The 27270-nt window shown below is 36.9% G+C and overlaps 1 protein-coding gene across 1 annotated transcript in view; it reads right to left on the reverse strand.

The window, feature by feature from the left end:
* Nucleotides 1–2179: 2179 nt before the first annotated feature.
* uvrag (UV radiation resistance associated gene) overlaps nucleotides 2180–27270 on the reverse strand; it is a 98509-nt gene continuing 73418 nt past the window's right edge. The window contains exons 14-15 of the mRNA XM_026273808.1: nucleotides 11252–11343; nucleotides 2180–3152 (exon numbers count right to left, since the gene is read on the reverse strand). Of these exons, the coding sequence (XP_026129593.1) occupies nucleotides 2438–3152; nucleotides 11252–11343 (807 nt within the window). The 3' untranslated portion in view covers nucleotides 2180–2437. The remainder of the gene's footprint in view (nucleotides 3153–11251; nucleotides 11344–27270) is intronic.

Below are 27270 nucleotides of genomic sequence, written 5' to 3' on the forward strand. Positions count from 1 at the left end.
AGCAAAATCAGAATGGGGAATCTTGACGGCCCTTTACATTCTAGAAGTAATTTAAATGTAATATAATAAAATCAATTAATAGTATTTACTGTATAGGGCTCTCAAAATATCAATATTAATTATTAAAACACAAGACAAGATTAAAAGACAACTGAACTGCTCATTTATATCATTAAACTGTGGTCTTTAATAATAAAACACCCTTCATACAAAAGTATATGTACAGTGTCACAGCAATCTATGGAAATGCATTTCTTTGTATTCTCTTAAATCGAACATGTATTAATATAACAGTCATTCAAGGAAACACAACAATAGACAGGAAAACAAACAAAAGTTTTAGATCAGGGTGAAATGATGAAGTCAACCGTTACTAGTCTTTTGTGATGACACTGTGGTCTTTTCTAAAGACTTATTAATACATTCATGTGATTCTTATGGAAGAGGATCTGATACTTGTGTACATCTGGAATAGAATAAGTGCTGAATACTGCTTGGGAAAAAAGCATATACAAATGGCTTCTGAAAGTGTTATTAGATGACATTACATTATAGAGCAGTTCCATGATGAAGAAGAAAACTGCAGAGGAACGGCCATCCTGCTCCTCTTCAACAGTATCCAGTGCTCATCATTTGCATTTTGATTTTTCTGCTATCTGAATAACTGTACACAGTGGGAAAGTACATTGACATTAAAGGAGCTTCAAGGAAAAAGTTGACTTTCCTTAAACCTTCTCAAGCCTGTTGTTCACACTGGAAGTGACTGATATTGCACGTTTTCACATTTGTATAAAATTTCATTTTGTATACCGTAAGTTATTTTACAAGATCTTAGTGTATTGGTAGAATTTATTTGAATGTCAATGTAAGTTCATTGCAATCAAATGATGATAAATTAAATAAAACTATTTTATACAAATGGGAAAAACAGAGCTGGAGTGGCTGTACAACACTCAAATAGTTTTATCAAGAGAACAAAAAAATTAAGAACTGGGTGCAAAAATAGAACCATGCCATTGACAATGTGAAGTAATGAACCCTTTAAGTGTAGACAGCTTTGTTGCATATAATAGGAGCTATTGAGTTTTGTTACGTGGTGACGTGCCGCTCGCATCCAGTGTTGACACAGCATCAAACTGTGAAGCACAGCTGTCAGGGTTTATAATTCTGGGTGAATAAATCAGAGAGAATACAAGATCTCAAGATGGTCAGGCTGGAAAAAAGGGGGGGTTGCAAAATGTGTACGTGCATGTTTTTCATCTTCTGAAAGCAGGACTCGGGTGTGCAGCATGAGAAAGGGTGTCATTGGTACAAGGACATTCCTCGCCCTTTCTGCCCACCCTGATCAACAGCCATTCCTGGCACAGAGCCTGGTATATATCGGGCTTTGCTCTCAGGTTGGTACTGGCACACCAGAGCTTCGCTGTAATACTGAGTGGCATTTAAAGGACAAGTTCACCCAGAAATGAAAATTGTGTAATTTCTCATCATCATTCCAAACCTGTTTTCTTCTGGAAAACACAAAATGGAAGTGGCATTTAAAAACTGTATATATACATACAATGTAAGACAGAAAGAAAAAAATAGCTTAAAACTTTTTATTGATTTAATTGATTGATTTTTTTAATGAAAAAAAAAAATCTGTTAGTTGTCTTAAGCCACATCATTCACATGGTTGTTTTTATCAAACCCATTCAACATTATTAACTAATTTAAATAATAATTAGCTCAACTATTACTGTTAATAACTGTATATATATATATATATATATATATATATATATATATATATATATATATACACATATATATATATATATATATATATATATTTTATTTTTATTTTTTTTTGTATATAATAATAATAATAAAAGTATTATTATTATTTTACTTCACAGATCATAGGTAAAATTATTATGGCTATCATAATTTCTTTGCTTTCAAATACCAAATGAATCACACAATTGCTGATTTTCACCGAACGTTGCATCCTCAAAACATCACTGGATGGATCATTTTATTGTATGGACCAAACCAGTTCTACTAAATATATTTTGTTTATATATTTCATGTTCCGCAACGACATGAGGGAGAGTAAATATAACACAATTTTCATTTTTAAGTGGAACATCCCATTAAGACTGCACATCCATACACTCAGAATGACGTCCAGCACGCATTTCAACCAAACATTCTCTTTATTTCACTTTAAAGGATTATAGAAATGCTTCGAGAAGTGCAAATCAGACAATATTCCAGATTTTTTCGGATAATATTAATAATTATTGTAACAATATTAATTATAATAGATTTCTTTATGTAATGTCAATACTTGTTGCAGTCAAGGTGAAATATTACGCAGGCTCAGCCTCATGTCACCGACCAACTTGGACGCCAGTCACCCTCTGTTTCTCCAGGCCCACGTCCAATATCCCAGTCATTTTTCAGAGTTCTTCCGAGGCCGTCGGAAGCTTGACATGTTTTCTAGTGCATAGATGCGCCGCGAAACCTCTTCGATCCCAGCGGCATCGAATTCTCCCAAAACCTGTTCGTCGCACTCGACCGCAATCGCGTGCTCCACGGGGATACATGGGTAATCGTCCAGTCTTGCGGCACCTCCCAATCCCAACCCTAATCCTAGTCCTAATCCCAGCCCTGTGGCTTCAGTGCCCATAATTTCCTCAGCCTGCTCAACCGAGCAGCAAAGTTCGGCTGTGCCTGCAACGACCAAACCTATACCCTCACTGACAGCTGAGCCGTTCATGGCTCCTGGGAGCTGAGGGACAGAGTCAGACGGTAATGTACTGGCTATGTCCGTAGGTATTTCCAGAGGCATCTCCGTATGTGCCTCGGACACAGTCTCTCCATCCCCAAGTGTATCCACAGTCTTACCTACTTCAGTGCTCACTATCTCTGTGGACGGTGCTGATGGGACTTCTGGAGTCTTCATGGGATCAGGTTGAGTCATGGCCGTGTTGTAACTAGGCGGAGGGGTTTGGCATTTCTGTTTATCCGCATCTGAGCCAGTCCGCTTCCGGCCGTCCCGTTCAGGGGAGCTGGAGAGGGTCGGAAAGCCCACCTCGGATGCGGTGGAAACGCTGAGATGAGACTTTAGAGGGACAGGGATGGACATGGAAACATGGTGCCTGTCACTGAAAGAGAAAAACAAAAAAATAGGCACATGGTTATGATTTCCAATCACCTCGCTTTAGAATCGGGAGAGCAAGAAGTCGAGGGATGGGAAAGAAATTCGAGAGTGTGAAGATGCTGATGTCAGTGGAGCTCTTTGTTGCTGATGGATCATCCCATAATTCATTTACACACAACGAGAGCCTGGGAGAGCTCAGCCAGAGTCTCTGATCCTCAACCTCACACACGCACTCAAAAAAATACACTCGCACCCCCCTAAAACACACACAGCTGTTGGACTACATACATCATCTGAAATATGACATCTAGAAAGTAAAACAATTGTATAGGATTCGTCATCCTTTACCAGGAGCTTTCACGGAAAGCTACAACAAGCTGCAAACTTATAAAAGTAGCACCATGCAAAAACAGTCAGGTTATCTTAGATAAAAAAATTAATTAAAAAAATAAATAAATAAAATACCCAGAAGTCACACTCATTTTAAGATATAAAATTTAGAAGATTTATTACGGTACTTAAATTGACCTGGATGCAATGAATATATCCAAATTGACATTAAAGACTTATAAATACCTATTAAATGCTGTTCTTTTGAACTTAAAAAAAGTCAAATTTTCCAAATACAATAAAAGTTTTATTAATCAGAAATGTTTCCTGAGCAAATCAGCATATTTGAATGATTTCTGAAGGATCATGTGACAAGGAAAACTGGACTAATGATGCTGAAAATTCAGTTTTGCATCACAGGAATGAATTACATTTGAAAAATATTAAGATAAAAAAGCACATTTTAAATTGGAATAATATTTCCCAATATACACTGCTTAAAAAAAAAAAAAATTCAATTAAAAATAAATTGTCATTTTAAAGATGTATTATTCACAGTATTTTTAATCCAACACTATATCCCACAATGCAATGTATTTTACTTGACTTTCCATTTCCACTTAAGAAATAAACTGGAATGAATGTAAGCCACAATTTTAAACATCTGTTTTTACTCATTATTTGATTGGACCGCAAAAATTCATGATTTTTGATTTTTTTTTTTTTTAACTGCTTTATTTCTGAGAAGTGAACTTGTAACATATTATAATAAGGTATTGCGCAAACAATATTGCATACTACTGCCTCAAATGTTTATGGTAGTGTTGTTATTGTTTTTTAATATTAAATGGTATACAGAGTACTGTACAACATATAAACTACAGTCCATATGTTTTTGTGCCTTCAACACAGCAGTGAGTATATCCACTCAAAGTCATATAGTATGTGCGGTAGAGAGATCTGGTTTAATTCCTGCGTCTGGACAGGCTGCATTGCAACATAGCAGCTTTAATGCTGTCCGACCGCAGCGATGAATTTCATTACCAAGAATAAGCAAAGAAACATGCTCCCAAATTCCTCATCAGTTCACTGAAAACAAACATCTAATGGTTGGCCATTGCGTGGCATGTCCTGTATATTCGATTTCCCAAATGATTCTTCTTGCGCTCAGACCGTTTGGCAAGTAATTAGATCCAGTTTTCAGATGTGAAATTGGGAGAGACGTTCCAAATGAAATGTTACTGTGAGCAAAACCATAGCATTTCAAAACAGCAGTCAGATGTATCTGCAAAGCATTAGGGTGGCGTTCAAAACCATGTCATCTACAGTTGACTAATGACGACCTCTGATTGTAGAAATGAGTCCTTGTACTCCCATCTCTCAGACTAATATTTTTTATTGTGCTGTATGATTACAGATTAAAAAAAAGTTATTTTAAAATGTGTTATCAGCCCTAAAATAGTCTAAAGCCACATACACCAACTTATGTACGTGTTATGTAGATATGTAAAACATATGGGTTCCATCTAGCCAAGTGTTTAGACGGCATACCCCTAGCAGGGAAAAATAAAGCATTTTTTGTTTGGAACAGGAGGCTATTTGTTACACTATGCTTCCCCTTATAAATGAGTTCCTCTAAACATGTGTCAAACCACAACCCTTAATCAAGAGCAAGGGGCCGGTGTGTGCTGGTAGATGGCGCAGGGTTTGAGCACGCCTGAGCAACGGAGTTGGGAGAGAAGAAGAGGGGGCTATTTGCGCTCAAGCATGCCAGACTGATCTCCCAGAACCATAATAATATTTTTCATGCAGCACAGTTTCTCTGCTGGACTTAAACTTGGCTTTTAAAATGGGCCAATTAGGCTGTGCCCACCCCTCCCTCCAAGAGCACAGCTTTGGCAGGGAGATGGAACGTATATCGGGACGTCCTGTGTGGGGATGGGTGGTGGTGGTCCAGGAGCGAACCGGAGAAGCTCCGGAAGAATAACGGCGGCAGAGGTGTGTATGCTTGTGAAACGGACTCTGGAACAAGAAACAGACTCAAACTACCCAGGAGGAATTCGGGAAACCACAAATTCACCGCGGTTGAGTGAAAAGCAAAAATAAATGCAGGATGACGTTAAAGATAGTTTGAATAATGTTTGCTTAAGACCTTACACCTCTCCTATGGACATGGATATACTTATATTAACAGCCCTGAAAATATGTTTGCATAATGGCATACTAACAAATACAAGCAGAAATATACATTTACAATAATTCAATATAAAAACAAATATAAAATGATTAAATGTATAAAAAATATAATGATAAAAATATGATATTATTATAGAATAATATATAATTGTATAATATACTTGGCAATTATGTAATCACAGTATAATAATACTATTTACATGTACTATAATTGACAATTAAGTACAATAGTATAATTGTCAATAGCCTTGTGGGCAGTGCGCCAACATACGCACCATTGCACTACAGGTGTCCCAAGTTCGGATTCCGACTTGAGGACCTTTTTCGATCCCGCCCCTATCTCTCTGCCACTTGACTTCCTGTCATTTCAGATCTGTCCCATAATAAAAATCGATAATCGATTAACAGAATTTACATTTTGCAAGTGACATTGCTGCAAGTTAGCTGAGCATGTGTTCCCTAGTTCGTTTGAGGTTAAGACAAGGACAATTAAATATGACATTTTCCGTTGTTGTTTTTGTATCCAAGAAACTGAGAGAAGCATCTTTTTCAGATTATCGAAGGGCTGGCCTGCATTCGCAAAAATACTTGTGTGCTAATTTACCTATTGACATAAAAATGCATTGTTTATGGGGATGACAAATTGTTTCCTGTATTCCCGTTCTGGATATGCACCAGTAATAATGCTTCAAAGCCTCAGATGTTTACATCCCACTGACAACCTTCATAAAAATGTACAATGATAGGAATGATCACAACATGTGGGACTGTTTCTGCCACTTAAGGGCAAGTGGCAAATAAGGTCAAAGTCGTCACTGTAACCAGGGTTCTGTAATCTGAATGTTTTTTTTTGGCGGGATGACTGCATTAAGAATAAAGGAACATTGGAGGAATGTTGATTGAATTTCAGAGGAACATTCCACCAGATGTGAGTACAAACACCTATCAGTATGTTATCCACAGAGACAGCCTCATCCCACTGTGCAAATCTATTCAGACAGTTCCAAGAATTCCGAGCTCTGATTTTGATGCATATAAAATATAGATTTCAGTGTGTACTTTGTATATAATTTATGCTGCATTTGGAACACCGGTGTTTCTCTCTGTTTACAGGTTTTTAAGAAACCAACCAAGAATGGATTACTTATAGTTGTCTTTGCACATTGAACTGGCATAAGAGAAGGTACTTCAACATCAAAAGGACCTTTATTTCTAAGTGTACCCAGGATTAAGGAATTACTTTATGGGTGGACATCCAAAAACATAGTTTGTTATTAATCAGGCCTTCCTTCAAGCTATTTGACAGCCATTTATATACTGGATTAGCAGAAGCTTGTTATGAAGTTGTATAATAAAATAGTTGCCTGATGAATCATGTTTCCAAAAAGAATCCACCTGAATCTTTCCAAATATGGTGCCAAGTTACAGAACTTATTGTAGATGGGTAAAGCTTGGGAATTTGTGCCAGCGCTATAGGCTAAACTTGGTGGGCGTGTTAAGGTTTAAACAAAATCAATGAAAAAACAAGACATTTTAAAATAAAAGATATAAAGATGAAGTTTATGGTTTGTTAGTGTTGCACTTTCACCAGGGTTCCAAGGGATTCTTGGATTCAGTCCCTTCTCTTCCACGTCTTTACCTGCTCTCAAGAGCTCCACAGTGGGGCTGCAGGACTTCTAAAACGCTGCCAGAGTCCTGTGCCATAAATTAGAGAATGTTTCGGTTTGAACTCGGCAGGACACATCATTAACACAGCGGCACCATGTCTTGCACCCCCTGTCTGCCTTTCACCATCTTCACTCTCTGTTTCTTCTTAGACTCTATCCACTGCTCTAAACTGAGACTTTTTCTCTCATCATTTTGCTCTTCTTCCACATTTGGCATCTCAGACTGTTCCCACTCCAACTGGACTGACGTGCAGAGGAAACCGCCAGAATGCATGAGAATGATTATGGCTCCAGCTGAAGGCAGCGAAGAATGAATCTAACTGCCAATCAGTGTTTGAATGGGAAAAAGCAACAGGATGGTGAAAGGCTCAGAGATGTGAGATAAGCTTGTTCCCTGTTGAGTCTGTTCGACAGGACTCTGCCATGTTAACATTTTTATAACAACACCCACTGAAAGCTTAACAGATCTGAAATGTCTGTTTTTTGCAAAGTTCTACATTTTTTCCTCAAGCTCAGTGGACAAAATGCCAGATCCATAGATTCTGCATGGGCTTTGTAACAAACAAAACCAAGATTCTGAGGGACAGAAGTTCAGATCGGTCAATATGTTGTACTGCTGCTTTCTTTCAAAGTTGTGCTTGGGATATTCTTGCTTTATTTTCAGATTTCTAACCATTATGGCTTGGAAGGTGGTGTAAAAGAAAGCAAATCAACTTTGTTGATGCATTTTATTTTATTTTGATTATTAACTCAAAATGTGTTTCCTAGTTGGAAAAATTCAGTCCAACCTCAAGTGGAATTTAACTACATTTTTGCAAATATGAAGTTGGAGATTTCAACTTTCTGATTTGGAAGGCAGCATTAAGGTCCTAGATAACATCTTAAAAGGCCAGTAGGCTACATGATTGACAACCAGATAGACAATTTGAACCTCGTTTTCTTTTCTTTTTTCTCTCTCACAACCCGATTTACTTACAATCAAAATAAATATACCAAAAATGGTTGGTAGTCTCTGTGCTAACAAATAATGATGTAATGGAAATTATGACTTCGTGACTCAATTTGTGTATTCCTGAAACCATTCTAAAAAACTTGGAACCAGGTAGTTTTCCCATGAAAAAAGTTCTTTACTTTATCGTCCAGTCAGTAAATCGAGCTGAAACACATGCTGAGTCCAGTGGTTTGAGCCAATGGTTCTGCTAAACGATCAAACATTAATAACCCCTGTTCAGAAATTTGGTCGTAAGACATGCAAAACTCCTGAACACCCAAAGCAGATGGCGAAACTGTGTGTGTTCAGACCCTGTCAACTCTTAAAACAAATTTGAACAGATCAAACCATTTCATTAAGCCGGTCCCGAAAACTCTACCATCTCCCTTTCCTATATAAACGTCCGCTGGGATTAAAGAAGAAGGGCAAAATAAATCTCTATATTTTCTGAACACGTTCTCCTCTGAATCTGCACAATGACAGCACTGGTTCCCATGGTACACCTGTGGAGTGTTCCCACTTCTTCATGTACTTTCTCTGGTATTCCCGTCCCCTTCTTTTCCCCTCTAAGGAACTCCTGCAGCTGCCCTAATGGAGATTTTTATGCGCCGATAATTCACATCGCTGGCCCCTGCCATGGAAACATTATCTAAACTGAGAGGGGAGGGAGTGTAGGAGAGGAAGTGAATGCAACAGTAATAAAAGCAGTCTGCAACAAACGGAAAATGAAAGAATCCATTTACTCTATATTTCACTTTTCAACTTCGGATCCAAAGAGTTGCTTCCTGTGCTGGAGAATGAGTCTAGACCTCCTGTTTGAGTCAAAGTTAACAGAGGCCCACTCTGTATAATGTAACTTGACTGTAGGAGGGTCTCAGAGTGCTGTAAGTTATCGTTTACGGCTGTGGGGCTATATGAGGAAGATGTCGAAAGGAATTTTCTGCAGTTTTGTGTTTGTGTATATGGTCTCTCTCTCCCCGGGGGAGGCAGAAAGTACTCTTTTACGGTTCTGAGCATACCGTCGAGTCAACACGACCACCCTCCGGGTCTGTTTAGCCATGCAGCGCAAACGCTAGTTCGCTGGACTTCCACTTCCTCCTCTACTTCCTGCCACTCTGTACGGTTCAAGAGGTCAAAAGGTCACACTTTCATCTGTTCCATCTTAAGCATTTCCACAATCCATTAAACATTACTGGGGGGACACTGAAGAGTTTTACTTACCCTGGCCTCCTTCATTTCAAAACACAGATTATTAAATTAAGATTCAGATAGATGCTTTGCCTATCGCTGAACCAAGAAAGAGCGGGAGAGATCAAAAGCAGGCTTTCTTTAACTATGTTTTTGAAAACCATGGGATACAACAGGGAATTTTAACCATACTAATGCTAATTTTATCGCTTTCAAAAGCTGGCTACAGTGATTTATCACGGCGACACTAGATTTAGAAAGCGAAGGTTTATGCTACAATGACTTAAGAGTGGAGTGAAGTGAAGTGAAGTGAAGTGACATTGAATTTGTGCTCTGCATTTAACCCATCCGAAATGCACACACACAGAGCAGTGAACACACACACACTGTGAGCACACACCCGGAGCAGTGGGCAGCCATTTATGCTGCGGCACCCGGGGAGCAGTTGGGGGTTCGATGCCTTGCTCAAGGGCACCTAAGTCGTGGTATTGAAGGTGGAGAGAGAGCTGTTCATGCACTACCCTCGCCCACAATTCCGTCCGGCCCGAGACTAGAACTCACAACCCTTCGATTGGGAGTCCAACTCTCTAACCATTAGGCCACGACTTCTCCCAGTGTGAATATAATCGTACTGTAAATATAATTATGCAATTGTTACATTTTCTGAAAATAAATGTGAATATAATTTTTCATTTTTAGGAAAATATGACCATACAAATGCAAAGAAAATATGAATATAAAAAAAATAAAATAAATAAAGAACATTTTCTTAAAGAACAGGTCATATGGATTTTTGAAAAATATCTCTTTTGCAGTTTATAAAGTAGGTATCCTTAAATGAAAACAATCTGCAAAGTTGTGCATGCAAAAAAGTGCATGATAAATAAATATATTGTCTCTCAAAAAAAGAGTCAATTCAGAGTCGCCTTAAGGAGTTGTCATTTTCGAATCTTTTGCCTGTTACCGATGTACGTCACTGGGTGACATATTTGCATAATCCTTTTTGTGTATGCCAATGGTAGCGCAGGCTAACTGGCTCAAGAACTCCTCTTTGTACCAATCACAAAAGGCTTGGCCAGCTGACCAATCAGAGCAGGGCAGCCTTATGGAAGGGAGGGGTTTGCTCCAAACTTGCTTGGAATAAATCATTTACTAATCATTGGCAAATGACTCTGAATATTAAATTTATATTTTGAGGAAATTATAATGTTTTCTGACCTAAGGATCCATTTAAACCTGAACTCCAACACAATATTAGGCCACTTTAAAAAATCATGTGACTTGTTCTTTAAAATATCTGAGTACAAATATTAAAATAATGAAATAATAAAATATGAATATATATATATATATATATATATATATATATATATATATATATATATATATATATATATATATATATATATATATGACATATATGACATTGTATATAGATATTTTATGAGGAAAATGAATCTTTAAATATGAAAAGGAACTGTGAAAATGAATATATATACCAAGCATTGTATATAGCAAAACAAAAAATACATCCTTTATCCATTCTGGTTCCTAGTTCCTGCTACTAATATATATAAACGTCTCAGGTCCCTAGTTCAGTCTAAGTCTATGAGATGTTTTTTTTTTCCCCGTTTCATCCTCCACCACAAAAAAACAATAAGTCTGATCCCAATCTGAGATAACATTCATGTCCATAACTTAGCAAACATCAATAGTAATGTTAAAACTCACCATCGTACAAGCAGCCCATGCTCTAGGAAGTGCTTCAGGTTGGGTAAAGTCTGACGCAGATCCGGGGTGGAGAGCCCATGCTGGTACCTCAACTGTAGAAAGAAAAAACACAGAGAAAATGTATTTGTTACAAACATCATCACCTGTCTGAACGATGAGTATACGATCACTATATGGCATCAGCTGGGCATCTTGCCATCAGCTATTGCAGCAGGTTAATTCATTACCCCACAGGTGCGCACACACATACACACAAAAGGTTTTACATCTGCAGATGTTTAAGTTATTTAGTCTGCTTTTTTTGCAGAACCATTGACAGAAGACATTTAGCAGCTCATGGTTGCCTTAAGTTTCAAATTAATACTTAATAAAGATGGGAACATATATAAAAAAAAAGGATTTTTAAAGAGTGAAAGCAGTCCTAAAACTGTTTAGAGACATTCACAGACTGCCCAGAACCATTTCATGTCAGAGTCATGACATTATGACGACAAGAAAAGTGATCAACTAATATATAATATAATATAATATAATATAATATAATATAATATAATATAATATAATATAATATAATATAATATAATATAATATAATGATGATTTCAGAATCAATTCTAACTGACAGCTGTTTTACGGTCTGGTTACATGATACTATGGTAGACCAGATAGATAGAGTTATCCTCACATGACAATCTCAAACATTTATAGCCTCATAAACCACTTGCCTGAGTAAAAAAAAAAAAAACCATACCACAACACTTATTTATGCTGCTTGAGACTCTTTTTAAAGGGGAAAACAATGGGGAGAGAGCTTCAGAAGAGACACATTGACAGAATGGGAAACCAAGTCAGACCAAGGGGAGGCTGTGTCAAAGAAAATACGAGGCTGATCTACGTGATCGAAGACCCAACAAGCTCAAACGTTTTATTTCCCCCTCTTGTACAATTGTTCAGTCTAATGCATTGGCCATCAATGCTCTCTGACATGTTAACACCAACACACACCTACAATAATACAGCATGTATGTATGTACAGATGGAGATGGGATGTGGGAGGGAAAAAAGACAAAGATAAGAAAAAGGAAGTGTGAGAAAAATGGCACACATCTGGAATTAATGAAAAACGGGAGGAAAAAAACACGCGCACACAACTCTTTCCAAAAAGCACGATTTTCTTTCTCAAGAAACATAATTTCTTTCTGAGTCATGTCAATGACAAAACTGTCTTCAGTTTACAATCAGAATGAGAATCAAACAAAGTATCAGTATTCTCAGAAAAAATCAGCGCCCCATTTAGGCTTGGAGGTGAAATGTAACAATAACAGTGATTTTATTTTCAAAGAACAGCAAGTGCATGAGGTCTCAAGGGGAACTAATGTATCAAGGACACTCCCTGACAAACATCTGGTTTATCTGGCTGTATGGCAGCACCCTCCGCATGTCTTCATAAGACCTGATCAATCATAATAACACCACAGTGACAGATGATCCGCATGTGATTTCAATTACTTTCAACTTTGGCACTCCTACAGGCCAAGAATTCAATAGGGATATGAGGGAAGAGAGAAAATGAGAGACGGAAATACACTGGAAAATAGAGTAGGTTATAATTAATGACAAAATGGAGCAAAAGCCATTTCCTTTAGGTGGTTCACTAGTGATCTGCTACAGAGAGAAAAAAAAAATCTGTTTATTTCATAATACTGTGGACTCAGATTATTTAGCTCACCTGTAAAACTATTGTATATATATATATATATATATATATTTTTTTTTTTTTTTTTTTTTTTTTTAACGGTACTGTTTATAAAGATAAGAACAAACAAAACCAAGCATATCAACTTCTTGGATCCCATTTCAATCCACCAAAAAAAAGTTTTAAAGTAGACAGATATGCGAGTCTGTTCACTTTCCTGGAGAAAAAAAAAAATATATGAGTTTGGATACACCTTCTGGTGCTACTTGGCCACGTCATCAGTGAAAAACGCGCAATCGTTAGTAAATCGCTTTGCATGACTCATTTTATATTCTTTTCCCATAAATTTTGCATCTGAAACAGAAACACCTTCAAATGCATATTCAATAATGTCAGGTGGAAAAATAACTGTCCACACCTTTTCAGCGTTAATTCTTCACTGCGTGTCTTTAGTAAACCTGATAGTACTATTTTAACGCCAAAAGACAGTTTGTAAATCTGGCCATTAATCTTTACCCTCATACATTTTTAAGATTAATGGATAAATAAAAAATAAATAAAAACAGTAAACTAAACTTTAAACTTTTTTATTTTTATTAAAAAAAATTTACAAAACAAAAAAAATCACATTCAACATTCAATGTACAATTGAATATAAAATATCAAAAGATACACATTTGGTATCAATCAATATGATTGAAAAAAAAAAACATCTAAATTTAGCCGATATGGTACCAACACAATGTTTATATAATGTAGTGTTTGCAGTATAACATCATTTCGATACCCAAATCTTTGTATTCACTGTGCTATTTCTGTTTGCCTCCCTGGAGCAGTTTGACATCACTGAGCATGTGTAGTTTCTTTTCAAAGGACCCCTGGGATCTACCTATTGTTTCTTTATAGAGGGCACTGCTCCAAATTTCCACTGGCGATGACATGGTCAATTCCACACAAAACTAACAGCCTTATTCATTCATGGATAAAAGTACACCACTGGCTTTGACCAGACGACCATGTGCTGGGATCTGCATGTGGACCAAAAGGAAAAAGGACTTTGGAAGTATGTGCCAACAGCAACAGCATTCCGTATTAGAATCAGAATGGGATGCATCACTTGTGCCTGGATGATTGCCTAAAACCATATTTGCTCAGTGTTTCTCTGACAAAGATACTGATTAGATTAAAAGCAAAAGTCAGTGAGAGTTTCCAGAAAAGTGAAACTGAAAATGATGTAGGACGGACATGGTTGAACAGCCAAACACACAATCCAATCCGACCCCCTCGTAAAGCGGTGACTCTGCCTGAATGTTTTTACAATCCGCCTCTAATGCTGGGAAACATGGCTTTTACTTTGTGGTGAAGACGATGATCATTATCAGTTTGTCTGATGAGATTCCCCGATGAGGAGCGTATCGGCCTGTTCCAAAACTGGAGAAATGCTAGCTTTGCAGGCAGAAGATACCATATTTTGGAGAAATTTTAACACAGCTAGTATTTCCAGATTTAAAAAAAAAAATTCCAGAAAGCAATGCACAAGCTCTGAGATGCTGAATGGAAACATTTGCTCAAAATAAAATAATAATTTTTACAGATTATTCTTCCCAATATTTATGAGTACTATGTTCTTTTATGCTTATTAGAGTATCACACCGCATAGCAAAATGCTAATATAAAACTACTGAATCAGTTGTGTTGAGTCTTCAATGAAAAGCACTATTTATGTGGCATGAGAATTATAATTCTCCCTTATTATGCAGCATAATGTGCCCTAGGTTTTTGGAACAGATCTACTGTACATTTTTTATCAGTACTTTTCAAAATGGAATTAAATTTACATTATTCAAAAGTTTGGGGGTCAAGATTTTTTTTCTTGCATTAAATTGCATTTTTTTCCTTGAACTGAATGATCAAAAGTCACAGCAAAGATGTTATGATGTTAATGAATTTCCATTTCAAAAATAAATGCTGCTCTTGTGAACTTTTGATTTTTAAAAATAATCTTGCAAAAAATACAGCAGCCAGTGTTTTCAACACTGATAAATAATAATAATAATAATAATTTTGAGCACCAAATCATGATATTTGAATGATTTCTGAAGGATCATGTGACACAGAAAACAGGAGTATAGTATTATATAATTTCAAATAAATTCACACAGAAAACAGTTATTTTAAATTATAATACTATTTCACAATATTACAGTTTTTACTCTATTTTTGATCAAATACATGAAAGCTCTGTGATAATAAACAAATTCCATCAAGAACATTTAAAAAAAATGTTGCCGACTCCAAACCTTTGAATGGTAGGGTACATTTATTGCATAAACAATACTTCTCTCACTTCATCTGCCATCTTGGATTTATTTCACAGAGCTTGTTGCAATCCATTATTGAATAAATTTTTCTGTAAAAGATATGTGTGGTGCTGCTTTAGTATTTAGCCAAAAATAAAAGAACAATTAGCTTGCCTGCACTTTGACTGACTTTGCATTGGGAACGGACTCACGATGCCTTAACATACTGTCTCTGTGGGTAGCACACTAGTTTTGGAACAGAGCATTTATTCATGTATTCATACAAGGATTGTAATTCTTCCAAAATTGTGAACTGAAATGTAGCCAAGGGTACTGATCCGAAACCCGATATGAAGCTCAAGGAAGAGTGGAATGATGACATCATTGGATTGAAAAGGGCACAATCGCAATTGTTTCGACTGTAGAGTTGCGTCAATGTGTGTGTTCTAGAGTACCATTGTGAGTGCCTCCTCCATCTGCACGCCAACCCTTCTCATATCACGTAAACAACAAAATCCCTTTTATTCATGCATATACGAGCATATAAACAGACAAAAGGCAAGATATGTCTTACACCGTAAAACCTCAAGTAGCATGTCAATAATTCAACTAGTAGTCATTAAAAATCACCCACCCACTCCTTGGGGCAGGTTGCCCCTACTAAGCAATGCATTATGGGAAGAAATCTGCTCCTGCAATCTTGCAAGTCAAAGGCATTTGGCATGCACATTTGATTTCATTACTGCCTTTGTCCATCCTTACAATTTTTGCTACATGTGTTCAAGAGTCGAGTACATCTGGCCTGCGAGCCCTCGCTGGCGTGCTGCGTGACGGAGGTATGCTCGCTCCTCTTTCCCTTGTGTGCTTTGCATTACGCCATAGCTTGAGTTGCAGCGTTTCTGAATTGCTTTTGGCAAAGAGTGCTGGGATAGATTATTGTATAAACCTGGACATATTAAGCAAACAACTGCCCTTTCTCCCTCCCTGAGCTCAAGGACAAACAAATAAACACCCAGCCCACTGAAAATGTGCCATCGGCGAAGACAGTAGGAGCATCTTGGGGAACTTGGAAGCGCGGATCGGCACGTCGGTCTTAATTAAAAGAGACAGCCTGACCTGCTGACAAGTTGAAGCAACAAACAGAGCAGCGGGTGGCACGGGGTTCTCGCAAACTGAGATTTGGAAATGTGCGAAAAAAGAGAGAGACCAACACGACAGTATATTCAGTTTCTTTTTCGCGCCGCAGACAGCTCTAAATCAAAACGGGTGTTGACAGATGCAGAGCAAAGAGAATTGCGGGTGAATAATGCACTGTTGGTGTTATGACGAAGGTATCTGCTGTGATTTAAAACCTTGGTGAGGATTTCGAATAACATTATAGCAGTGCAGGGATATGTGAACGTAAGTGAGAGCTAATAAACTAACTTTTGGAAAGTGAATGGTATACTGGCCGTTCTTCTAGTTTCATTTGAGGTTCTTTTGGTTGTTGCATGCTCTTCTGCTGGCTCTCGATGGTAGCATTGGACAAGAAAGTTGCGGCTGCATGCTATGTATGAATGAAAGCGATATAGGAACTCTTATCTGCGGTGTCTCCATCTTAACCCAGGTGCTCCAGACTCCTACCACACATTCTCCAGACTTGACTCAAGCAAGGTTCTTGAATTTCTTCAATGGATGAGAACAGCCACATAAATAAAATGTCCAGACTGGTTGTGGATAAAAGACAGGTGGTTTTCCAACTGCAGGTTTGAAAAGGTGTTTGGGATACCACAGCAAACGAACAGTTCTTGGTGTCCCAGAAACACAAGAAGCTCTGGAATGAGTTCAGTCATGACTTCAGCATTTCTATGCAAAACGAAATAATAACAATGTTTTAAAAATGTATTATATTACAAAATTAAAACAAAATAATATATAAAATATATTATAAATAAAACCATATATAAAAAAAACACAAAAGAAAAAAAAAGAAGTAAATAAAAGGTGTTCATATAATAACATATAATATAATAACATATAATATAATATAATATAATATAATAACATATAATATAATATAATATAATATAATATAATATAATATAATATAATATAATGTACAAACCTGATTCCCAAAAAGTTGGGACACTGTACAAATTGTTAATAAAAACAGAATACAATGATGTGGAAATTTCAAATTTCAATATTTTATTAAGAATACAACATAGATGACATCAATTTAAATTTTTAAACTGAGAAAATGTATCATTTTAAGGGAAAATTAATTGATTTTAAATTTCAAATTTCAAATTTCAAAAAAGTTGGGACAAGGCCATGTTTACCACTGTGAGCCCATGTTGTGATTTCCATTACAGCAGTATTCCTGTATGTGATGCAGCGTCGTCTAAGGGCCCAAAGATCACGGGCACCCAGTATGGTTTTCGGCCTTGACCCTTATGCACAGAGATTGTTCCAGATTCTCTGAATCTTTGGATGATATTATGCAATGGAGACAATGAGAACTTCAAACTATTTGCAATTTTTCACTGAGAAACTCCTTTCTGATATTGCTCCACTATTTTTCACCGCAGCATTGGGGGAATTGGTGATCCTCTGCCCATCTTGACTTCTGAGAGACAGTGCCACTATGAGAGGCTCTTTTTATACCCAATCATGTTGCCAACTGAACTAATAAGATGCAAATTATTCCTCCAGCTGTTCCTTATATGTACATTTAACTTTGCCGGCCTCTTTTTTTGGAATGTGTAGCTCTCATGAAATCACAAAATGGGCCAATATTTGGCATGACATTTAAAAATGTATCACTTTCAACATCTGATATTCTATCTATATTCTATTGTGAATAAAACAAAGTTTATTAGATTTGTAAATTATTCCATTCCTTTTTACTCAAAATTTGTACAGTGTCCCAACTTTTTGGAATCATGGTTTGTAATATAATATCATATAATACAATAAAAAAAAAAAAAGAGAGAAAAATTCTAAGATTTCTAAAAGTGGACTTTTACATTCCACTGTGTATAACTGATCCAAAATAGCAAAAACATTTAAAAGAAAGGAACTTCCACCTGGAATCTCAGCTGTATTTGTGTTCCATTATATGCATTAAAATTAAGAGGTTTTTTTCCTTTTCTTCCCTGTCATCCTGTTATTTTTTCCTCTCTTCTGCCATGGCCCATTTACTTACATACTAACGGTTTAAAGAAGGTCTCATTTCTTGAGGGAAATTAGAATTGACGCAGGGTATGAAAACTGCATCCCAAATGAAACCTCTTTGTTCCATCAGGGGTCATGTTGATGAGGGTTTTGTCATCAAAAAAGTCACAACAGTTCAATGCAAAGGGGCGTCTAGAATTTCTTGACAACACATTGAGGCAGATGCTTGGGAGGGTTGGAAATCTGCAAGGCCATAACTTTTCATCAGCGGAGTATTTTTACTAACATAAATGGTCGAGCAGCAACTCGGGACCCGAACTCTAGAGATTCCTGAGATTCAGACCAACGCAGTGAGCTATTGCAGTAAATTACAATATAAAACGAGTCCTTTATGTATAAATTAAGACACTGCCTTCTTGCCCAGTTTCGATTTTGCAGGTTGGCCGAGAGCTTGCCCCCCCACCACTCCCAAGGGATGGTAATCAGGGGCCCCGGATGCTCCTCTATTAGTCTGCTTATGAGGGGCCGGCACAGGTGCTATCCTTATGTTACTCACCCAGGTCAGAGATACAAAGAGGCCAGGACCAAAGTATAGGCGTAGACTCACATAAGGACACGCAAAATCACTCAAAGTCTGTGATAAATGAACAATTTTTGAATGTTATCAATTAGGTTTTTGCTCATGATCTAACTTCCTGTTCTCATATGATATGCAAGGTATAAAGTTCACTTTTGCTGTTTGAGAAACAAGGTAATGAGAAGTCCATAAAATGATGGTCTAGCTCTAACCTTGAAGAGAAAGCATTTCTGAAGAGATTTCTCCACAGATTTGACTACTTGAAAATTAATAGATCAGGGAGAACATTTTTGACAAGCCTTGGCTCTGACCACTCAGTATTTACTTATACCCACTCCAAACCTGAATTTTAGGAAGTTTGGAAAGAGACATGCCTTCTTTAGGTTGGCCCAATGCCAGTATAATTCTGTTTGCTGGCAGTTCCTTTAAAAGTTCAAATATGGTACTGGTCTACATGTTGTACTGATAAGCCTTAATATAACTCATCATTATCTGGGTTACTCTGGATTCTTACTCGCTTTGGCAAAGTCATTGTGGCTCCAAGGCCTACCCGGGATGGGGAACAACACAAAGGCACCATATTGTTCAGGTTATTCACAAGAAAGGTATGCATATTTTAGCTACTGGGGCTAATGCACACCCAAAGTATATGTTCCTAAGTTTTTGAAGGTAAATGCAACCTGGAGATGTTTGAGGTCTTGGCTTTGGTGGGGCAAGGTTATTGTTCTGAGACATCAAAAGAAACTCAAAGTGCACTCAAAACATTCCTGACTGCATCCGAGGCCAACATGGGAGTGTAAATATATGCAACAAAACACACAAGCCATCAGCAAACGTCTTAAGCAACAATTCTGAATGGACGGTCAGGCTTGGCCACTTGTTTAACACAAAGCTTTGGCCTCGCAGTGCAGCTGAAGTCTCCAATACAAAATGAAACGGGTTAATGTAAACCACAACGACTGCTTTAAAACACATGCTAGGCACTCTGGCTGCAACGCTAACAAAATTAGCCATGAAAACTCTCAATGGAGTGTGGCCATGAAGATGCCTCTGAGCTATTCTCCATCTAGATATCTCGCCAGTTTTTAAGCCAATGGAAATCTCATATAATCAGATTAACATGTGGATAATATTGCCATTGCAATACGATACATACACAGAAAAGTATAGAGATGTAATACAACTCAGAAAGAAAATGAGCTGTATACAAATTAACTGAAATTAATACATTCTAAACAACACTGTGTGTGTGTGTGTGTGTGTGTGTGTGTGTATGTGTATATATATATATATATATATATATATATATATATATATATATATATATATTAGGGATGCACCGAAATGAAAATTCTTGGCCGAAACCGAAAACCGATAAAGAGAAAACCAAGGCCGAAAACCGAAACCGAAACACCGAAATAAATTATGCCAATTATTAGTACCATTGCATTTATTGCTATGACCGTGTACTAACTTTACTAAAATTAAGACATTGCAATTGCATAAATTAATATTAAAGTTTCAAAGATAATTACAATTACATAACTTATTTAAAAAAAAAAAACATAAAAATACATAATTACAAATGATGTAAATATTTATTAAGCACATTGCAACAATGCACAGTATAAAATAAAATTCTAACTAAACATTTATCCCACTCATGTGTATATTTAATAATAATGTACAGGCCTACTGGCCTGCAGAAAGGTTTTAAAATGAACAGTTCTCTCATAAAAACAAAGTGCATTTAGGTGAAGTGCATTTGAAATTGTTCTCTGTAGGACTAGAAAGTGCATTACTTCTCCAGTTGGCAAGACTGTTATCACTTCTGGGATGGGGACTTCAGACAGATAACCATCTTGCTGTTGAGCAGTTGAGCTTGTCATCTGCCTGACATTTGAGAAATATTTGAGAGAGTGTATTTAAATAGGGCCAGGGCATAAATAAACATTTTTATCAAATTAAAGCAGAAATCTAGCAGAAAATCTAGCATAAATATGGCTACAATCTGATATTATGTATGTATATATGTTTGTGTGTGTGTATAAGAACAAAATAGCCAACGTATTATTATAATTTGAGGCACTTTCTTGCAGAATTCCACTGAACATATCAGACAACGAGGGTGCATGCCACTCATCTGGTGCAGAGACCAGTCTTTTTTTCTGCGCTCTGATCGCTGCTTCTCCGCATCCAGCGCGGCCTGGATCATTTCTCGTGCGTGCTGCCTTATTTCCGCATACAAGTAACGTTAATGTTCTTTATAACGCGGATCAAGCACATTCGCGATGAAGTGCAGAGGATCCGTAAAGATCTCAGTGAGACGTGTGCTAACAGACTCTATAAGACTGTACTTTTCTTTGTTTTTACTTCGTGATCCGTCTTAATCTCTTTGTTAGGAGACGCTTTAGTGCTGCGAATAAAGGAGTAAGAAGAGAGAGAATGTTTTCACTGGTGTTAAGTGAATGTCGCGGGGAGCTCGTGGTCTTTGCTATGCAGGTGCACGTGCAGGTCGCGGTTTCTGTTTGCGTCATCACAACATTTCGGCCGTGATGTTTCGGTGATAAAAGTCTATCGGCCGAAAATCGAAAAGGCCATTTTCGGCCGAAAATTTTCGGTGGCCGAAATTTCGGTGCATCCCTAATATATATATATATATATATATAAAATCCATTATCTGTAGACATACATATATATAAATATTTATATAAATAGTAAAGTTAAATACAGTTGGTCCATCAACACAATGTCCAAGTGTCTTAATTGCATGCTTTAACAAGTGTTGCAATCTTTAAGCCTTGTTTCCTCGACACTGCTGACAGCCGTTGAAAAGGTCTGCAAATATGCGAACAGAACATTTTAACAAGGACTTAATACTGGATTTAGAGCGATTAAACCAAAATGTGTTTTCTTGATTGACAAATAAGCTCATGCCAATTCACACTAATACTTTTGAGAGCAGAGGAAAAAAGATACGGTAAGAGGAAGGAGACACAAGCTTTTAATATCACTTCAGGCTTCACAGTCCTTGACCCTTATATCTCAAGCCCTCCGTAACACTTTCTACCACTTCTTTTCATCTCTACCTATACTTATTTTCCTCCCTCCGTTCTTCCTTTCTTTCTGTCCAATCCCATAATAATAAAACACAGGTGTGGTTATATGTACCGCTCGGATTTAGCCAGATGCCAAAAAGCTTAATTCAAAACATTTCCAGCTCTTGTGTTACTCAACCTTACACTTTATTGAGTATCACATGGACACGTTACAGAGACAACATATTTACATAATTACGGGAAAGGCTTACTGAGATGAATGGGAAATTAAATTTGGAGACCACCGGTAACAAGGGCCCGCTGTGTTTCCAGGCCCTCGTGAGACAGATACATACACACCAACGCCGCTGTATAACAGGACTATAATTAGACTGACATGCTTCAGATTCAGACATGCACATTCTTTTCATTCTTTCATATGATAATACAATAAAGGGTTGTCTGATAAAGGCTTTGCCAGGTGATCTCCTTACGTGGGTTTAAGGGTGTAGATGTCTGTGATGTCATAGAGTGGGCATCAACAACTACACCCAAACAGTGTAGAGCCTCAGCCACTGGTTCACAAGTTATACAAGTAGTAATGAAGAGTCTGACTGACAGGGAATTGTTGATTAATATGCAGGTTTTTTTTTCAATATATCAAAATCAAAACACTGACAGTGACATATTATTAAGACAAAAATATATATTAAAAAAACAATATTATTAAATGACAACAGATTTTGACAAAATGTTGACAGAATATTGAAAAATATATTGACAATTAAGAAAAAATATTGAAAATACACGGTTAGTGAAAAATGTCAAAATATATAAAAAAAAAAAATACTGACAATGAAAAGAAAATAAGATAAAACTATAGAAATATATATTGTCAATGACAACAAATTTAGAAAAAAATCTTTCAATCTCACATATTTAAACAAAATATTTCAAATCCATTGTAAATGAAAACGAGTATAATCCATTACAAGTTTTGTGCTCATAAGACAGAAACCAAAATAAATGTAAAAAAAATACAATAATAATAATAATAAATAAATACAATAAATCAGTACTGATAAATAGTCACAAATGCTAAAAATCTTTCAGCTTCTAGTGGTTAAGTGTTTTTTTTTTAAAGCATTTGTTTATGACTCAAGTCACAAGTTTTTTCACAAACAATGAAGCAATGAATTTTTTGGCTGGCAGAATCATTGAATATTATAGTGTTGATATCAAAAAACAGGGAGAGAGTGCCTATTCATTAGATGCCGTTGAAAAAGTAATGGTTTTTAATAATTGGCTTTATAACATTATTAGAGAATATTTGAGTGGTGAGTAACAAAACATAATGACAAAGCTATAATCTATGTGTTATAATACTATAGGCACATATGGTGCATATTAATCGCACATGTAGAGTAAATGACTGGACGTTATAAGGAACATTATACACAGTCAACATTATGATTTTTTTTCCTTTAAACTTTTAACTTGGAATAATAATGTATTATGCCAAATGATATGTTTTTAGGTTAGGTTTATATTTTGTTAGTTAAATGAACACAGCACTTGCAATAAATAAAGTTTCAAGTTATCTGTTTAACAATCTGTTGAGAATAATATCATAGATAGCTTATTTTCACTTCACTCATTGCATTTATGACACAAGTCCTGAAACCAGTCTGGTCAGGTCTTGAGTTTCTGTAGTGAATGTACAGTATATAAATCCTAATAGAGTGTAAACACTTCTGATGACCTCATTGGGTGCACTGACACCTGTCGGAGCAGTTGCCCTCTGAGGGGTCCCAAAGCCATCACTGGAGTCATAAACTAAAATGAATGGAGTAACGCCAGCCCATGTTAACCCAAGGTGTGGGTAACTCTAAACCAACACTGTACTCTAAGGAGTCAGAGTAACCTGTTAACACTGTAGTGACAAACAAAGACAGCCATTCATCCCATCAAGTGAGGATGGATGGGTCTACAACTTGAAGCATTCACAAAGTGTGTACAGAACACATTTCTTAAACGGTCTACAAGGCATTTCTTACTATATTACTGTATTTACAGTCTGGCCAAAAAGGGAATTAACAGGACATCGCCTCTGCCCTGCTGAGTTCAACTTTTATAACCCAATATGGAAAGATGGATTAATTCCGGAAACCCACACAGAACGAAAAACACTCATTTCGGTGTAACAGCCAAATAAACCCTTTAAAACATTTTCAATTCAGCCAAAAAGTCTGGCGTGCTCATAATCAGGCTTTGTAATTTGGAATAGAACTTGTTGAGGGTTTCTTTATTGGGCCTGTTATTCTAGGACAGAGGATTGGCTCCATAAAGGGCACGGGAAAAAAACCCGCTGTGAGATGCCCAACCTGCTCCAAGTCACTGCTTATTGCAATAAACCCTCCATTCTCCCATTCAATTGCTCTCTCCCTTCTTATTCTGCTTCAATTGAGGGACTTTATGACGGAGGATTGCATTAAAGCCTCTCAGCAAACGTCAAAGGTTAGTGTTCCAGCTCTGAATGGTGCACATTCCTGTCCATCTCTCTTGGTGACGACACCTCCTGTTTCTCTGGTGTAATAAGAGGTCAAATAAACATCTCTGGTGTAAATGAAAAGGTTCTTGAGTATTATTAAAGGGGCTGTAAGGATATACAAGACAAAAAAGCTTAGGATCAATTAATCTGAGGTTCAAATGAAGCCCCGCTGCAATATGACATAATTTATGGTGATGTTATGAGCGGTTGCCAGGACAAACAGTTAATAACCCTAAAAACAATAGACAAAGGATCCATCAAAGCCAAGAGACTCATGAAAAAGGCCATTCCAAAACCGAGATGAGGGGATTTCTGCAGTAAACACTTCAAACCGGAAATTTCAAGGCGTTTCATAGCAATGATAGTGGGATAGCAAGTTTTATAATTGTAATTGCAGTTCAGGGCTAAAGGGTGCTGACAACCTCCTATTTTGAGTTGATGAAAGAACCCTTTTTTGAAGTTGAACACCAGGCTGTGCGTTCCTGAACAGCATTTCTGGCGTGTGGCTAAGGGGCCATCTCTCAGCGCAGGTATGTCAGTCTGTGCCTCCTCACAGACAAAACAAACACAGATACTGTATGAAGCCCCATAAGGCCCTTTGTTATTGTTTTCTAATCTGTGTTTTTTCTAATGCTGGGTGGTCTTTGGTTATTATATCAAAGACACAAAAAAAGCAGTACTGTAGGTGAATCTGGGTTATGGGAGAGTTACAGTTAATTGCACACGATTTTGGGCTTGGTGTGTTCTATGAGTTTGTTTACTGTACACCGTGTTCAAATAGGAAAAAAATAATAATAATAAAACACAATAAAAGATATCTGTGAAAGCAAAGTCATTTAAAAAAATTCTGATAATATAACCTTTAATAACAAATAACTGTTATTAAATTAGATACATTTTGAGACTTTTGCACCTTTCTGTAGCTTACTGTGTGTGTCTAGATATATATAGTACTATAAGACATGGGCAATATTTTGCAAGCATTTTCAGACTTCCCAGAACTTTGAGATAAGCCAACAGTGATACCCTGAAGTATCTGAGGCAGGAGATTGTGGTCGGCTTCACAGCCGCAGCAGCACAAAGTCCACATTATGCCTCCTGAAAGAACAACACTCCATCAAGAGCTCCTGTATCACAGCTTGAAAAAAGATCTAAATAAAAAAATGGAACAAATATCAAGCCAAATGTTTTTACAAGGAAAACAGCAGCCAGTTCAGCATTTCTATGCAACTATTGAATATCCGTCCACATATACATACCCAAACAAACCCACAGCTACTAGAAGACTCCAGAAAGCTCCAGTGAGCGATGAAGACTTATCTCTTCCAAAGCCTTTTGTGTCAAGAATCTGTGATTTCAAAAAAGAAAACACTCCCAGGATATGTCCAGCTAAAGTATGGTGTAATCTTTGAAGATAAAACCATTTATTTTTCTTTTGCGAAACGAAAAGGGCAAAAACAAGAGCCAGTTCTACATGAACAAAAGCAGGAGCTTTAGATAAGCATCCACAATTCCCGTTTGCGCAATACCTCAGATGGAGATCACTGCCAAACACTACTATTGTACTTAATCGAAACATGTGGAAAATTTACAACTTTAGAGAACAAAAATAATGAAATATCTAGATAAGGTCTGCGTATTAAAGCCAGAGTTCAGGATCTCATGATCTCTTCATAGGCTCTAAATTGTAGAATTATGTGGATTTTTTAGGACTCTTCCTCTCAGTCCAGCTCATAACCACTCTTAAAAGATCAGTTAAAAGCCTGTACAGTTTAACATCAAATAGAAAGTAAATTATACCTACCTAAGACTCCATGATCTTTCCAATACACAGACTAATCCCTGAGAGACTGAGATAAATGGCAAGCCGATATCAGTTTCCTAATGCTACCGCTTTGACTACATCCTGCAAAAGTGGGCATTTTCATGGGCACACCTAGAGATGGCAGAAACCAAACACAAAGTTTCCATTCTCCCTTCCTGAAAAACAAGAAGAAAGGTACAGATACAGAGGGAAAAAAAGAGAGAGGATTGAGATTAAGAGCTAAACCTTCCGATCAACTCCATGTCTGTAACAGAGTCGGCCATTATTCTCGCCCCTGGCTGCAACTTCAGAGAGCAATTCGAAAGGAGCCCATGCGAAAATGGTTAGCAGCGAAAACTAAAACAGAGCCGACTACTATAAAGTCCCAAATTATGAATAACGTCCTGCATTTTTCCGCTTCTGACACCTACTTTTCCAGGCCAAATCCCACTCTGTGTCCTGTTAATGGTGATTTGGTTAATGGCCATTGGTGGAAACAGGACTTGGCCGGCAGCTCTGAGCAGGAACAGACTAATGAGGAGAATGTGAAGGAGCCAGTGCAAAATGACTACATATTCTTTGAGCCATTTAACACATTGCAGCTCTCACCATGTTCTTATACCTCTGCTCTATACGTCCAGCTGAGCTTTAACCAGGGATGAAGTGATATAGACATTTCTGCCACTATTAATTATTAATTAATTATTGACAGCCAATAACTATTTTGTTTTTGCATTATGATTGCATTATATATTAACTTCATAAATTATATAAACTTAAGTGTAACACTGCATGACATTGGTTAGTGTCCATTAAAACTTAATCTCAGGAAGTCATTCTTTTATTATTGCTGGAAAAACAAACAAATACATAAAAATAGATTTCATTTAAGTTTTAA

This window comes from Carassius auratus, chromosome 10 (genome assembly GCF_003368295.1).
Source record: "Carassius auratus strain Wakin chromosome 10, ASM336829v1, whole genome shotgun sequence".
In the NCBI taxonomy this organism is placed as follows: domain Eukaryota; kingdom Metazoa; phylum Chordata; class Actinopteri; order Cypriniformes; family Cyprinidae; genus Carassius; species Carassius auratus.